The 17,231-nt window shown below is 38.1% G+C and overlaps 1 protein-coding gene across 4 annotated transcripts in view; it reads right to left on the bottom strand.

Annotated features, from left to right (window-relative positions):
• Positions 1-17,231, bottom strand: part of B3GLCT (beta 3-glucosyltransferase) — a 68,364-nt gene that overhangs the window by 49,691 nt on the left and 1,442 nt on the right. For 3 of the 4 annotated variants that reach the window (XR_008469107.1, XR_008469108.1, XM_054219363.1), the window contains exons 2-3: positions 8,885-8,946; positions 6,056-6,095 (exon numbers count right to left, since the gene is read on the bottom strand). Coding sequence is in view for 1 of the 4 variants with exons in the window: in XM_054219363.1 (XP_054075338.1) it covers positions 6,056-6,095; positions 8,885-8,946 (102 nt within the window). In the remaining 3 variants the exon portion in view is untranslated. The remainder of the gene's footprint in view (positions 1-6,055; positions 6,096-8,884; positions 8,947-17,231) is intronic. The other variant, XR_008469112.1, reaches the window with a different exon arrangement.

Below are 17,231 nucleotides of genomic sequence, written 5' to 3'. Positions count from 1 at the left end.
AACTTGTGGGGAGGGTGGGCAGGGATTGAGAACTGCATTTAAATTCTGACAGTCACATCAGGCATAAGATTCTAGTTAATTCAAGGAAGAGACAGCACGGAAAAGGCTGCTGAGTTAATGCTTACAGATGACATCACTCCAAGACAGCACCAAAAAGAAAGAAATAAAAGATAAAGACCCATGGGATCTGTACAGAATGTTAAAAAATGTGCAGAAGGAACAAAGTGCACACCAAAAAAATTATATAAGTAACAAAAAAGATGGAGTCAAATTTCAGAAAAGCAGAATTTCAAGATCACCATCATTCGCAACACTATGAAAGCTGACAGAGAAGTTAAAGATATCAACACTTTAGGAAAGCTTTCCAAGAAAAGTTACTAGTATTCCATCGAAAACAAACTTTGAATGAGATACAGGAGACGTCAAATTGAGGACAGTCCAGGATGAAAGTTCAGTAGAGAAAATCCAGAGTCACGGCTGACTGAAAGCTGCCAGCTTTTACTACAAGAAACATCTGTGTGAAGACAAACATCCCAAGGACAGAGCACCCTAGAGGAAGGATGTGAAACTTCTGGTTAGGCAGCAGAGTATTTCAACACTTTTAATCTGGAGTTTCACTTCAATATAAATGCAAGTTTTACTTCATCCAATATTTATTTTTAAAATGTATATTATTGCATCGTAGGTCAAGACAACCTAAAAGACACCAGTTTCACATTAAGATCTTGACCTCTAGGTTAAAAATGCTAACTTCACAGATAGTGTAGAATGAGTGAAGAACAGTGGAACAAAGATGGAGAATAAATGTCCAAAGATGGAAAGTAGCAGTCTCAAAGAAAAAGAGAAACTGAGCACTTGAAGAAGGATCACAAGAAAAACAGTGGCAACAAAAAAAGCATTAACCCCAAATATTTTTGCTAAGATTATGAGAAGATTGTCATGTCCAAGACCTGATCATCGATTACATTCCTTTTTTCCTCTGAACAGTTACTTGTTAATTTAGACCTATGACAGCTCAGAGCTGCAGTTAAATGTTTTTCTACTTTTCCACAGATACTCTTTTCTCACAATTTGTTAGCTTATTCACCAAGAAAAACTCTATCTAGCAAGAAATTTACTAGATTTCCTGTGCAAAAATTAAAATTAGTGCAAAAATTAAAATTACATTCAACGGTGCTAGTGAGAGTCAAAGGGCTAAATCTACAAGCATAATACTGAAAACACCCCCAAAGATAAAAAGCAAAAAACTATATTGCTTTATATAATTACTGTTTTACTATCAGTACATTTACAGATATGCACACATCTGAGTTACACTCAGTTTCACTTACGGTATGTTTAACAACAGCTGTGATATCCCACAATAGAATACTTTCTAGGAGTAATCTAATAACTACTTTGGTGTTACTGCTCTAACCCAACGGCAATAGTTTTCTCTCCTATAGACACTTTAAAATAGTTCATCAAAAGAAATATTCAGTGTATTTAAATGTCAAGAGAAAGTATATATAATTTTAAACACCTAAATTGTTTCTCAAGTTGAGAAGTAATCAACCAAACAAGACAAAGAATAGAGTCTTTTGGAAGTTTAATATCCAAAAAAGCTACTGATATACTGTACTTCCCTAAGAAATTTCCATATCTGGAAAATATCTTCAACAATCTCAAATGCCCATTGATTGGAAAGATACTGCAAGTTCACAGAAAACAAATAATTAAAAATTGGGAAACAGGTATGTTGAACTTCCTGAGTCTTACCACAACCACGTTTCATTGCAAAACAGAATGGAGCCTTAATTAACTTTCAATAAGCCATTAACAGCAATGTGTGTTTTAGCAAGTATATGATGACCCTATGTGACATACATCTCCTTTGGAATTACTACTAAATCACTTCAAAATATGGCAATGGGGAAATACTGCTATTTGGAAGATAAGCATTGCAGTATAATGACTAGGACGAATAAACTACCCGTACCATTTCCTTTTTCTCCCCTCCCCGCCCGCCCCCCCCCCAGGTTTATTCATCACAAAAGGCTGTTTTAGTCAAGTCAAACCTACTGGAAAAATTACAACAAACATTTCAGGGGGAAAAAAAAAAAAAAAAAAAAAAAAAAGAAAGCAGCTCCTAGAAGAGCATAAGATGATGGTGTTGCCTGCTAGCCTTCCTCTGCTAGCCAGAGGATAAAGCATTCACTCAGGATGCAAGAAACCCAAATTCTCATCTGTAAGGTAGTTTGGACCTGAATGTAGATCTTTGGCATTCCAAGTCAATCTCTTAATTTCCAGGCTGCAAGTATATTCTGAGGTGGGTTTTCCCCCTTTTCTATTTTGTTCTAGAAACAGGTAAGAGTGAAAACAGCTCCTGAGCTTCCCAGTTACCTAACAGACAAAAACTAAACCGCTGTTTTAACTGACAAACCAGAGACTCTACTGTGTAGGTCAGAAAACTCAGCTTCCAATTTGGGTTTAAAAAAAAGTCAGGCCACTTGCATATTCTGGAGGCCTTCCCCTCCTTTTATGACAGCTCTAAAATCAATCTGAAACTCCAGATCAGGATCTCTTAGTCCTTATATTTTGAACAGATTATTGTAGCTTAGTATAAAGCTTCCACAGTTAAAAGCAGACACAAGTCTTTTCTCACGCTAAGAACAATAATTTCTAAATGCGCTTATTATATAAAGTTATTGGGATCTTTCTGAATTAAAGGCAGTGTATGCATATAGATAGATACATAGGTATAGAGACACAATCTCATCTGTGTGTGTGCGGTTATTTATTTATCATATATGCAATAAGCATTGTAATGATTCATTTATCTATTTATGGCCTGCAGCAAGAGAACTAAAAGCCATCCTAACTTCAAACACTCTCTCTCAACACAGTTTGAATACTTCTGATATTTTTATTTCCTGAATTTTAGAAAACTACTTCCCCCAGTAACATCCAAAAAACCCTTTAAATTAATTCCAAATGCACCACATTTTTAGTACACTTGTTCACCTCTTGAAATTAGAAATAGTATCCAGTTGTTCCACGAACTGCACACCCTTTCATAGTTTTGTAATACATAAAGTATGTTGCTTATCACTTCAGAACTTATGATGTGTCCTAACACTTAACCAAACAAAAAGGTTCATCGTCTACTCATTTGCTCTGATACTACAGAAAAAAGTTAGGTAAACCTTGCATGTTGTTGTTCTCACCTTTCCGCCCAAACTTCCCTCCCTAACTCCTAGAGAGCCTAAATAAAATACAGAACTAGGCCACGCAGGATAGTAAAAGGACATAACTGTGAAAAATACTTTTGATCCTTTCAGAATATTGCAGGTATTTGCAGATCAGAGGAAGTATAACATCACCATATTTGCAAGAATCTAATCCAAGGAAAAAAAAAAAAGCCTTAAGACTACTTCATTCTTCTCTCATTTAACACACGTTAAAAAAAAAAAAAAGGGGGAAAAAATAAAAACCCCTAACGAAATACAACCTCATCCCACAGCCAAAAGCTAGTAGATAATCTTATGGTGAGAGTAATATCTCCAGAGAGAATGACTCAACCTACTTTGGATCTCAGTCACCCTCTGGAAACGCCCCTCTCTTTCCACAGACTGTAGGAGGAAGCTATAAAACTCACACTCCGAAGCTCAAGGCTTCCTTGAGTTTCCAAAGAAGGCAAAAGCATTGTACACTGGCCTGAAATAGCCAGTGCTCCCCTTCAAGAAGAGATTTCCTTTTGCTATTCAAATATTCGAAAAGCAATATGGCCTACCATTTGGGGACAAATATACCCACCAATAGAGTAGCTCTACATCCACATGCAGGGCAAGACTTTTTGCCATGGCGTGGCAATGATGAGCCGACATTGGTAAGTCTCATGACTGATCTTTTGACTGGACTATAACATGAAACTCTTTGCACGCTTTGTCTTTTGGACTAATGCATGAAACTCTTTGCACACCGGCCAATCCAGAGGGTCGCATCACATTCTGGGGAGACAAAGCAAACATCACAATGTGAAGTTTGGTCTTCTCTGTATTACACTGGTCTTCCCAGTGATTGGGATATGAAGATTTGATACCTGTCTTCAAAGGCTTGGCTAAGGACACTTAAAAAGATCTCTTAAAACTCTGAAAGCAAAACTACAGATGGTAACTTTCTTCCTTGGTGCAAAGGTTCAGCTTATTTATAAAGGAGAAAAAATTTCCTTGTATAACAGTTTGAAAAAGAAGAATGAAAAAAATCACAGGAACTAAGAACCACTAAGAACTTCATTCTCTGTTTCAAGTCCTTCCCTGATTTTACCCACAGAAATGGGTTAAGAGAGACTTTAAAAAAAATTTCTTTCTTAAGGAGAGGCAGAATCTCATTTAAAAAAAGCTAGAGAACATAAGAAATGATGTATTACATCAGGTCCATCTAGCCCAGTGCATTGTCTTTAACAGTAGCAATAGGGAAACACTATTTAGGGACACCAGATCTTCACTTTCTCCAGTGCTCCTCATACTCTAACAGCATCCACAACTACTGTATTAGGAAATGCCAGAAGATACATTGCTGCCTGCTTATTTTACCATACATTTATGGACTTGTCTCCTCTTGAAACTGCTGGTATGGTCTGCTTCCACAGCCTCCTGTGGCACCAAGTTTCAAAATTTTGCAACCTGCTGCACAAAATACTTTCCTTTGTCTGCTTTAAAGTGATCTCCTACTGAAACAAACAATAGATAACAGACGGTAGTTACATCACTAATGTATCACTGTAACGTTCCTAAATACACCTCTCCTAAGCAATGACATTACATTAAAACTTACGAAAACTGAGTGCTGTCAAAAGCAAAAAAAAAAAAAAAAAAAAGAAAAATGTCTCTCAATGCCTCCCTGGGTGTTTTATGAAGTGAGAAACAGCAGGTCTGCTGGGAATGATAAAAGCAGCAACTAGCACCTGGCTGCGTTATGAGATTGCACAGAAAGAGAGAAAAGAACACAAAGAGAAAACATACTTTCTCACCAGATGAAGATGGGTGAACAGGGAAACAGAGTCATAAAGCTTCTATAGACAGGTCCTGACTTTTCAATGGTAAAATGGGAGATAAATGGGACAAGGAACTTCATTATTTTCCACAAAAGTGGTCATCTGTATTAGGGATAGAGCTTGCAACTAAGTCCAAAAAAAGCCAACAAACAAACAAAAACCAGATCTTCTCAGCACAGTTCAGAGTTCTGTTCAGCAACTCCACTAAAAGCCTGCTAAGATGTCAGAATGAACTCACAACTACTCAGAAACGACTGCAACAGAAGCATGGTCAAACTGGCTCTTTTTAGAACAAGCAGCCCCAAGCACTCGTGCTTTAGAAGAGTGAGAAGTACTGCAACAGTCCAAGTTGCGTTAAGAACCGAACTACTATAGTACAGGAGAGGCAGCACTAGGTCACAGTGCAAATCCTTATCTCAGATCTGTAAACTTTTTGCTGGAAGGACATCAGACTTGTTTTCAGAAAAGGCAGAAGCTTGCAGAATTTTTATTCTCTATTTATCTCACATGTCCAGTAAAAATTTTATCACTCGGTATCCTATTAATGTTTGACATGTTTCTTAAATACTTGTTTCCAGATATTACAAAGTTATTACAAGTTATTACAAGTAATTTATAATAACCCTAGTTATTACAAGTACCATGAAAGCCTAGCAGAATGGTAAAGTGTAGTTTCATGTTAAATTTTTACAAGACCTGCTACTAAATATCGTGAAATTTGGTTTTAAAATACTGCATAATACAAAAAGCAATGCATCAGTTTCATAGTGCAAGTGCGTATTTTCAGAAAATAACTTAACTACAAGAATTGCAAATACAAAGACCGAGAAGCTTCTCTTTGATGCGACTACATGAGCAAAGAAAAAACATACAAAGTATTTGGGAATCAGCAATTAACTAACAATGCTGTTGGGCCTTTAGGCACTATTTACACAGTCACTTTTCAAAGCATAACCGTATTTTATTCATACTAAAAAGGCAGCCACAAGTGAAAACAAATACAGACTATACAGTGCTTACCTCTGTTTGTTTTACTAATTGTTCCACTTTTTCCAGACTTCTAGAAGAAAGGAGAAAAAGCAAAATAAGGATACACACAAGAACTCAAAATATTTCTATAGAGAGACACGGGGAGTCAAAGCATTCATCAGATTGTAAATGCATACACAGAGGTTTTAATTTAAGAACTAATAAAAAAAAACAAAAGTAAAAAGATTTTCATCATTGAGAACTGAAATAGATATTCCGCATGTTTGTATACTATTACTTAGACAATACAGTGAAAGAATAAAAAGAAAAAAAAAGAGAGGCAATGCTTTTCCATGACAATTTATACTAGAGCTCTTTAAGTTAATACTAACAATGTCTTGTTTTTTTTAAAAAAGATGTGTCTCCTAAGCAAAGTTTGGAATATGGAACTCTATAATACAACCACACCCAGTCAGTGTGTAAAAAAAACCCCAACCTAACATACTCTTACTTATTTGATCCACTACCAAGCATCTATTGAAACACAATTCCTAAAGGAAGATTCAAAAGCAATTTATATCAAGACAAACAAATATTAAGAGGTTGTTGTACATAACATGACTTCACTGTGATTTACTCAGGTATCACATACATTTGTGATGGAATTTTAATGGAGTGTTGAGGAACAGATGACAGTGACGTTGCATTTGCATCATTAACCAGGAAGCCAAGACACACACACAAAAATATCTTAGGGGAATATTCAATTGCTTCTAAGTAACAGAGGCTGGGTGGAAAAGTGCTGTTTAAGAACTGCTGACTGGTAGAGAGGCAGGACTGGAGAAATAGCACTGTGCTTCCTACAAAAATTGTAGGAAGGAAAACAGAGCCTTCATTTATTGTACAATTTCTCCCTGGTAACGGCATCTCAGTCCTTTGGTTTCTCCACATGTAAAATCAAGACATCTTTACTAATTGCTTAAGGATGTTGTAGAATTTATCTTGGATCAAATGTTTTAAGACCTTCAGATAGAAATGCCATACAAGGCACTCCTCAGTAATAAGCTCGTATATAGCCTTCCTACCCTTGTGACTTAATTCCTATTTATAAACACGTTTTTTTCCTCCCACCACCCTTTTTTATAAAAAGCATATCCATCTAATCCTGATGCAATCCTACTTGCATCAGATGATCTCTCCCGCTGTCCAGGTCTGACTTCTACCCTGAAATGCATAAGCTCAAACTTCCTTGGTAGCCACCCATAAAAGCCTTTCAAGAATGACTGCATGGCATCCATGCCTTTGACCCTTTTTTGCTGACTGGGTCTAAAGCTTAAAAAAAAAATAAAAAAATCTTACAAGACTAAGTTATTTTGATGACTATACACAGTATTGCCATCTTACAGTGTAATACCACATTCTAAGTTAACCTGTATCATAAACAATGTGGGAAGATTAATTTGCTATGGAAACAAAAAAAGTAAGTGTTTTGTGGTATGCAGAGTGATGAACAAGTCATATTTTACAATTACCTTTTTTAAAACACAAAACAAAAAAACTGTTGCCTGTTACATTCCTGTTAACGTTTTAAAAAAGAGGTGGGGGGCGGGGAAGGATTTTGGCCTGAACAGTTCTAGGAGGCACTTCTGACTTCATCACAGGGAAGGTTTTGAAACTCTAAAATAGTAGGAAATCCTTCATAAATTATATCCTATGTAAGAATGATAACATTAAACAGCTGGATTGAGACAGTAATGGAATTTGACAAACAGCAACTGAGAAGTATCAAAAACAGAATATTACCTAGTCTCCTAGATACACCACAGCAGGCCAGCAGTTTGCAATAAGGATCTTTTGCATTTATGAAAATTACTGTACATATAGTGACCATCATCAAAACCAAAAATTACTTAGATACATTTATCTCTGACCATACTTCTGCTGCATTTGATGTGAGATCACTAGATCTAAATGGCAGCCACAGATTCTAACTCTTCATTCATTCCAGTACTTTTATTCAATTTTCTTCCCTTAAATCTTTTATACATACACAAACACCTGTTACAAATATATATATATATATATCTGTGTGTGTATATATATATAAAAAAATTAGTAGACAGAAGTCTTTTAAAGGACTCACATGCATACACACCTAACGCACTGTGCTGTTTAGCGGTAGGGCTAGCTGTGACCATTAGCTCTTCTAATCTGTTAATTTGAAATTTCGTATGCAAGCTTTACTTGAGCTGTGACTTGGGTAGCAATATGTAATAATGCTAATTGAGCAAAGAGGGATCCATTTTCCTCTCAATATATTATACATTTAACAAAACCAAGAAAAAAGGAAAACCCGTCTCTGAATATACTCAAAAACTATTTTCAACAGCAATAACACTACCAACTTGTAGAGGTTATGCAAAATTGCCAAGTATTTTTTTTACTACAAATTTTTAATGCATTCTTCAGTTGATCCTGGAAAAAAGAAAAGAAATTATTTTCTAAATCATAATTTTGTTCCACAACAAACCCACAAAAAACCTAACTCTCTTAATACAAATGACGACATAAGTCAGAAAAACCCAGAGTAAAAAAGAAATCAAAAGTGCTAAGTATAAGTTTATTCTAGTAATTCTAAGAATTCATAGGATAAATTAGGATCCTAGTAATATTAGAAGAGTACCACTACATGCAGCTCGTGTCCCATTAACAGTCTCTTATATGCCACGCAGAACAGCAAGACATATGACATTTAGTACCACTGAAGTCAATGATCAAAATAATCAATGTCACAGATGTTACACTTTCTGCTCAGGTCTCTTCTGGATGATTTTATAATGTCTGTAAAATGTTCCTGCTCTGGCAATTAAAATTTATTACCTGCAGCACTGGCAGTTCAGTCTCATCTTCTGCACCTTCAGGATTTACACTTACAGCAAAAGCTGAAAGAAAAAGCAGACTTTTTTCAAATTATAGGAGCTCATTTTCACACTTGATAAAGTTCTGCAGCAAAAGAAAAAAAACATTTATGTAGATTTTCACATTAAACAATACTATATTGGTAATAATCTTTAGGAACATAAAGAGAGTCCATTCTTACAGAATGTATACATTTGCTGCCTGACAATTCTATTCCTGTACATCACTGAAAAGATCACTCTTTGATGTGAAGCCAATTTATCTTGGCTTCAAGGCAAAGAAATCCCATTTAAAAAAAAAAATCAAATCTGCTCAGTCCAGTAATTCACTCAACAACAGCATAATGTGCTATCAGATGGGAGACCTGCATTCCACTCTATCTTTAGGTTAAAGTTTGGGTTACCAAAGCTTCACTTAGAACCATAGAAATTGACAACAGCTGATGAAAATGTCTATCAAACTTGAAGATGACTGTCATATGCTTTGAATGCCATCTTTGAACAACAGTCAAACTTGTTAGTGCATAAGAAACCCAAATAAACGCTTACAAAATGAACAGAGACCCCAAAGGGCAATTTGCACAGACCTAGCATTATATTAAACCTTTTATACTGACACCACCCTGTGCATAAACTTTTTGGTTTGTATTGGAAAAATAATCATAAAAAAGGGTTCTGGGGTGGTGTTTGTTGGTTTTTTTATTTTTGCTTGTTGACGCAGTTGTCTAATCAATTTGTCTGACTTCCTCATTTGTAAAAGCAGTTCCATTTAGCATAAGAAAGTTTTGCTAAGATTCTTTGTAAGGAGTCTTTTTCTTAAAGGTACTAAAGAGATGCAAATGAAAGTAAATTGCTATAATTTCGAACAAACTCAGGATACTACTCATCATGGTCAAATAGATGGTTTTCTTAAAAACTGAGGCAGAATAAAAAGCAGATTCAAGTGGAGTGTCTCACTGCAAGTTTAGTTTATTTATTGCTTGAAATTGATTTCAAAGTGAATTGCTAGCAACTGTCAATTCCTTTGACATGCTTGAAACCTGGAATGTAGGAAAGCAAGACGACAAGATTGTCCAAAGCCTGTGGTGCTCCATCTCTGATTACCTATATCCCTATTCAACTAGAGACTAAATTTCATCAAGTGTCTAAGAGCTGAGTTTCACAACGACAATCTCAGGTCCTGACTAACTTGAATCTCAAATCACACCACTAAACGCAGACATCCCAAAAGTATTCTAACACAGTAGATGCATGTTGACCATAGTCACATTTCAACAAGGCATTTAGCCAGGAAGAAGAAAACAGAGTACAAGTAGGAGTGTCCCCCACAATGTCCTCAAATAAATGTTTTGCATTTCTAGTTCAAAAGTGCACAGAGACACAGATCCCTTGCTGACAGCATGTTCTGGTCATTTTCCTCCTTCTCTTCCAACCTAACAGTACTTAGAGCTCCAGATAAGGAATATCTTCCCCTACCGAAACCAGATCCACACCTTCTCCTTGACACGATCCTAATTAGTAGATCAACACAAAACACCCTTATTCCAGGAAATGTATTAACTACCTAGTATTAACCTGAAGAAGTATCACCTCATAAATTCGGCTTATTTGCAAAACCGAATGCAAGCAGAATTTTCATGACTTACAGTTTTTGATATGCAGCTGAGGAACGGCACACATGAGACCTGAAACAACTATGATTGACAAGAGATGCTGCCTCTCTCACCATAACATTCAATAACCCATGCCACACTGCTTCTAAGATCTATAAAATATTAATGCACATGATCCTTGAAACAAATCAAACAATGCTCAAATAACCTGGGGGGGAGGGGGGGGCGGGAAAGACCTATTTCATACTATGTCTTTGAAAGCACAGGTAAAGCTCTTCAGGTAATTATTTTAACAAACTACTTCATCTTCATATTACAGTACCACAGAATTGTTGAGGTTGGACGAGACCCCTGAAGATCATCTAGGTCAATCACCCCTCAGCGTAGGATGCTCAGGACCTTGTCTAGTCACGTTTTGAGTATTTCCTAGGACAGAAACTCCACAAACTCTCTAAGTAACCTCTTCCAACATTCTATCACTCTTATAGTAACAACAACAACAAAAAATTTAAAATTATTTCTTATGTTTAAATGGAATTTCCCATATTTCAATTTCTGCCAACTACCTCATGTCCTGTTAGGCACCACAGAGTCTGTCTCCGTCTTCTGTACTGCCCCTCATCGGGTATTTACACGTGTTGGTAAGATCCTCCCTGAACCTTCTGTTCTCCAAGCTGAACAGTCCCAGCTCCTTCAGCCTCTCCTCATATGTCAGGTGCTCCAGTATATTAATAATCTTCATGGTCTTTTGCTGGGCTTGCTCCAGTATGTTCATATTTCTCATACTGGGGAGCCCAGACCTGGACACAGCACCCCAGGTGTGTCTCACCAGTACTGAGCAGAGAGGAAGGATCACCTTCCTTGACCTGCTGGAAACACTCTTCCTAATGCAGCCCAGGAGGTTGCTGGCCATCTTTGACACAGTGGCACACTGCTGGTTCATGGTCAGTTTGTGGCCCACGCGGACCCTCAGGTCCTTCTCTGCAAAGCTGCTTTCCAGACAGTGTGTCCCTCATGTGCATTGCTGCATGGGGTGACTCCTTGCTAGGGGAAGGACTTGGAATTTCCCTTCATTGAACTTGATTTTCCAAGTTTCCCATTTGCTAGGTTATCCAGCCCACTGAGGCCCCTCTGAATGGCAGCATGACCAGCTGGTGCATCAACCCCTCCTGCCCATTTTGTATCCTCTTCAAACTTGCTGAGGGTGCACTTTGTCCCACTGTCCAGGTCATTAATGAAGAGGCTAAACACTACTGGAGCCATTATCAAGCCCTGGAGTGCACCATGCCACTGATAGAGATCACGAGCCCAGCAAGTCAGACAGTTTTCTATCCACCTCACTTGTCCACATATCTAGCCCATACTTCATCAGTTTGTGTATGACATTATAGGAGATAGCATCGAACTCCTTGCTAAAGTTGAGACAAACAACGTCCACTGCTTTCCCCACCTTCACAAAGGCAGTCATCACAGAAGTCTTTGAGTTGGTCAAGCATGATTGCGTGACATGCTGACTTCTCCCAATTACCTTCCTGTCCTTTGTATGTTTGTCTTTTCCTTTCCTGTTTGGCAATGGTATCCAGGATTATTTGCTCCGCCACCTTCCCAGGGACTGAAGTGATATTGGCCAACCTATATCCCCAGATTCTCTTCCTTGCCCTCCTTGAAGACAGAGGTGACTTTTGCTTTCTTCTAGTCTTCAGGAATCTCCCTCACTCACCATGACCTTTCAAAGATTATCAAGAGTGGCCTAGCATTGACATTGTCAAGCTCCATCAGCACTTGCGGGTGCTTCCCATCAGGTCCTGTGGACTTCTGCATGTCCAGTTTGTTTAAATGTTCCCTAAACTTGCCCTTCTCCAAAGAGCGTAACTCCTCCTTGCTCCAGACTTTCCCATGAGTTTCAGGGGCCTGGGATTGATGAAGGTGGGTCTTACCAGCACAGATGAAGGCAAAGAAGGTTTTGAGTTCCTCACCCTCTTCTATGTCCTTCTTTTACCAGGTCCCTCCCCTCATTCAGAAGCAGGCACACATTTTCCCTACTCTCCCTTTTGCTGGTGATACACCTGTAGAAGCCTTTTTCCTTGCCTTTCACAAGTTGAATCCCTCGCCAGATTCAACTCCAGGTGAGCTCTTGCTTTCCTAACAGCATACCTGCACTCTCAGTGTCTCGATTACTCTTGGGGTGACCTGAACCTGTTTCCATCTCTTGAGCGCTTCCTTTTTATGTCTGAGTTTTGTCAAGAGCTCCTTGTTCATGAGTGTAGGCCTCCTGCCATCTGTGCTTCCTTCCTGCACGTGGGGATGGATCATTCTTGAGGCTGTAGGAGGTGAACCTTGAAAATCAACCGGCTCTCCTGGACCATTTCCCATATCAGTCTTTCTGTATTGTTGAGGACAGTGGTAGACCAGATATGCCTGGCTAAAAATTACTTTTGTTGCAGCTGCCCTGACATACAGTGCAGTTTCAACACTCACACATATCATTCATTAAACAAATCAGTATCTGTGATGAATGTTAAAGTCTCTCTATATTCTTATCCCAAGTGATTTCAGACATGGAGTTCTTTTCCAACAAATAAACGTATTAAAATGAGTCGGTATCTTTTACATTAAATATTCCAGGAAGACTTTTTCCAGCTAATACATTTTAATTGTAAGAGAAGAACTGTTCAGATTATTTTTAAACTACTGAAGAACGATTCACTAAACGGAGTCATATGAGGAGTCATAAGCCAAGTCATATGAGGAGAAGCTGAGGGAGCTGGGCATGTTTAGCTTGGAGAAGAGGAGGCTGAGGGGAGACCTCATTGCCCTCTACAACCACCTGAAAGGAGGTTGGAGGGAGGTCGGTGGTCAGCCTCTTCTCACAAGTAAATAATGACAGGACCAGAGGAAATGGTCTGAAGTTGCGGCAGGGGAGGTTTAGATTAGATATTAGGAAGAATTACTTTACTGAAAGAGTGGTCAGGCACTGGAACAGCCTGCCCAGGGAGGTGGCTGAGTCACCATCCCTAGAGGTATTTAAGAAATGTCTAGATGTGGCACTTCAGGATATGCTCTAGTGACAGAGATTGTAGGGGTTTTTCTGTGTGCGTATGGTTGGACTCGATGATCTCAAAGGTGCTTTCCAACCATGAAGATTCTATGATTCTATGACTAGAAGACCCCTGAAGACACCACAAAAAAGCCTCAAGAGTCTTCACCCAACAGTAACCAAGCTTTTCACTCAGGCTGTATGAATTTATTTTAGCAACAAATATGCCATGGACTCTCTACTGCCTTATTAGCAAATCTGTTATGAACACATAATTTGATTCGAGTAAAGCAGTCTTCAGAAATAAAATGGGATACACTTGTGGGGTAAAATCAAGTCTTCCTAACATACAGCCAAGGCTGTTCTGGCTAAGCAACCTGATCTCACAGCCTGGAAATAAATACTCTCTTCTAAGGATTTACTGGGAAAAGGGTAGCATGAAAAGAACATGGTAAATGTAGCTGGCATATGACTTACCAACAAAGGGGCCACCAGGTAGGTAGGAAACACAGTGCCTGGATGCAGGCGGACATCTCTAAGATTAATTCATCTACCCACAATTCACTCCTGTCCTCGTTTGAGGTAAAACAGAACCAATTTTCTGTTTTGTAATTTTACTTTTTAGCTGGGCCTCTTCTAACGGACTGAACTCTGAAATTAACAGCATATTGTTCAGAAACTCTCATAGTGATAAGACCTGATTATACCAAGGAGTGGTATGCAATGGGGCTCTTGCCTATACTTATTGCTATGACAACCAAGGTCACCTAACTTTGCTATTTGCCCTGTTAGAAGGTCAGAAGCAGAGAAGCATAGAGGGGACCCACCTGCAGGGAGGTGCGGACAGGACAGGTGACCCAAAACTGACCAACAGGGTATTCCATCCCATACGCATCATGCTCAGTATAAAAGCTGAGGGATCAAAGGGGCAAGTGGCTCGCTCTCTTTCTTCAATGGCCGATGTCCGAGGAGGACTGTCTGTTCATCTGCCTTTGATCCCGATCTGAGCATTCCTGACTCTAGTTCCGGAATTCAGATCCTGTTCGTCGCTGGCGCCAGTCTGGGACTTTCCCTGTGTCTCCTGGTGACACGATAGTCATCCTGGGAGCTGGATACGTTTTTGTATGTATTGTATACTTTTTTTTTAATTTTTATTATTCTATTATTATTTACTATTTCCTCATTTATTATTATTTTCATTAAAGTAGCTTAGTTCTTTTTCTAAACTCATAAAACTCCTTATCTCTTCCTCTTCTCTCTGAGGAGGGGAGGGGGGGGAGGGCCATCTGTCATTCTGATTGGCCAATCCACCCAAAACCACGACAACTCCCAAGAGGTTTCTGAAAAAGGTGTGCCTAGGAATGGACCACAGACAGAAAAATTCTAACTACCAATGCAGCTCACATCCAACCTTCGTTATTAATTATTAATTCAGACAACTGCAACAGATTTCTTTCTGTATAGAAGTCACTAACACACACATCAACCTCTGGAGCTAGAGGCACCTTTGCTAAATCCAGAATTTCCTCTAGTCCTTTTGATTTTTTTGACATAACACAAGCACACCTCAGGTGGACGACTGACTTACCACAGATCACAGTGAAAAATTTACTGCAAGAAGAAATTGATTAGCTGGTAAAAGCCGAAACCACGTAGGGACCACAATAAGCAAAAAGGCTAGGGTGATTAACTGTATGATTTCTTGTATCTAAAGAAAAAAAAACCAGCAAAACGCTGTCTTAAACACAACCCATAATTTTGTATTCTTACTTCATTATTTCATGCATTGTGTACTTTGAAGTTTGTTAACACATGTAGCTATTCCCATCACCTGGCACAAGCAGACTGAAGCTGAACGTGTCAATTGCCAGTCCTCCCCTCCTTTTGCTAAATATTCAAAAACTGAGAATAAGTAAGAAAATGAAAGAGATTTTAGAAATCCTTTAAAGCTGTTTATTTTCATCAACTTGATCTTTATTTCTTTTGAGAACAGGACTAAAATCCACTGAAAAAGCTAGAGAGCATTTTCGGATCCATTCAAAACCTGGAAATTTAATCAGAGAATGTAATGTAAGCAGCCTCAGTTCCTACTTATTTTTCTCAAGTGTTCCATTATTTTCATTAAAATTTTGGTGAGTAAATAGAGTTGCTTATGACACTGGAAAGTAAAACTCAATCATTTATTTTCATTGTTCGGCAGTTGAACTGCAGGAATATCTGCCAAGAAACAATTAGGAAAATGGATGTAAATACTTCAGTATTCAAATACAGTATACTGTATAAATATATATAATGATATAATACCACATTATAAATTAGAAGTAATCCTTTCTCCAGTGCTACCCTTTTGAGTGTAAACAAATTCCAAATGTTTACAACTATATGTCCTTTAAGTGCAAAAGATGTTAAAAAATGAGGAGTTAATTCTTCTGCTTTCACAGACAAAATCCACTTGAGGCAGAAAGGCAACACTTCTGCTATTTTCCTCTTTTATGGTCTGATTCAAGGCTGACTGACCCCAGAGTCATTCCAATCACCTCACCGGGCTGCGGATCAGTTTAAATGAGCTACAAGGAAGTTATGATTCTATGACTTACATATGGCAAAACCATGACTAATAACCACTTCAAATAACGAAAGCCATTGATTGTGTTGTACACAGTAGACAAAATGTTTAAAATATAATTTCTTTATACTTCTAATTTAATGAAAGGCCTACTTTTGTTTTGGTTGGGGGTTGGTTTGGTTTCCTCCCCTCTCCTAAGTTTTCAAAGAACATAAAGTTCCATGGACTGACATGATTCCAGAGAAAATCTGCACTGACGCTGTCAATCAAAGAGACGGGATCTTCCATAATGAGAAGCATTATGGAAGCACCAGCAAGCAAAATAAATTAGTTTCATATATTTATAGGCAAGTTTTTATAATATTTCTTCATTGTTGCTACCCTATCAGCATCAAAGACCCTGGTCTAGCCAGGTAAGAATGAAGATTTACAGATTTAGCAACCCAAAATGGGAAGAAAACAGGAGGGAGGAGAGAGAGGAGGGGGTGATGCAAGCAAATTTCCAGCATCTGAAGCTTTTCATAAAATAAAAGCAACTCATTTTATTTCTTTACTGAATTTCTTTAAGGTAATGGCACATATAGGAAGAAGGCAGCTGAAATCACCACTGTGAACCACCGAAATGTCTAAATGAGTGCTGTATACACTAGTATCTTTATAAGAGGTGAGAAAAGAACAACAGTAGAGGAAACAGCATCATGACTACCCCTTCTGATTGTCTAGAAGCTAGGCCAAACAAAATCATCTGAATATGTCTTCTCGTTCTGCAAGATGGAATTTATGAAATGACTTAACTACCAACAGACAAACTATTTTCTTCTGTGAAATGCAATTCTGTTTTCCAAGAGCTGATTGTTTTGCAAACTTACTACCCTGTCCATCTCAAAAGCACGGGGTATTTACAAAAGAAAGGATTTTAATATAAAAGGATAATGAAAAAACAACAGGAAAGCCATGATACTGCTATAAGCTTCAGGTGAACAAATTCTACACAGGAATTGAGACCTACTGAACAAGAGGTAATTGCACAAGCAAGAACTGAAGTTTTTCCATTTCTGCCTTTTACCCGCACGTACGTAATGTTAATATATCA

The sequence above is a fragment of the Rissa tridactyla genome, chromosome 1, assembly GCF_028500815.1.
Source record: "Rissa tridactyla isolate bRisTri1 chromosome 1, bRisTri1.patW.cur.20221130, whole genome shotgun sequence".
In the NCBI taxonomy this organism is placed as follows: Eukaryota; Metazoa; Chordata; class Aves; order Charadriiformes; family Laridae; genus Rissa; species Rissa tridactyla.
Note: the sequence above shows the minus strand (reverse complement) of the source record. Positions and strands in the feature narration are given on the sequence as shown.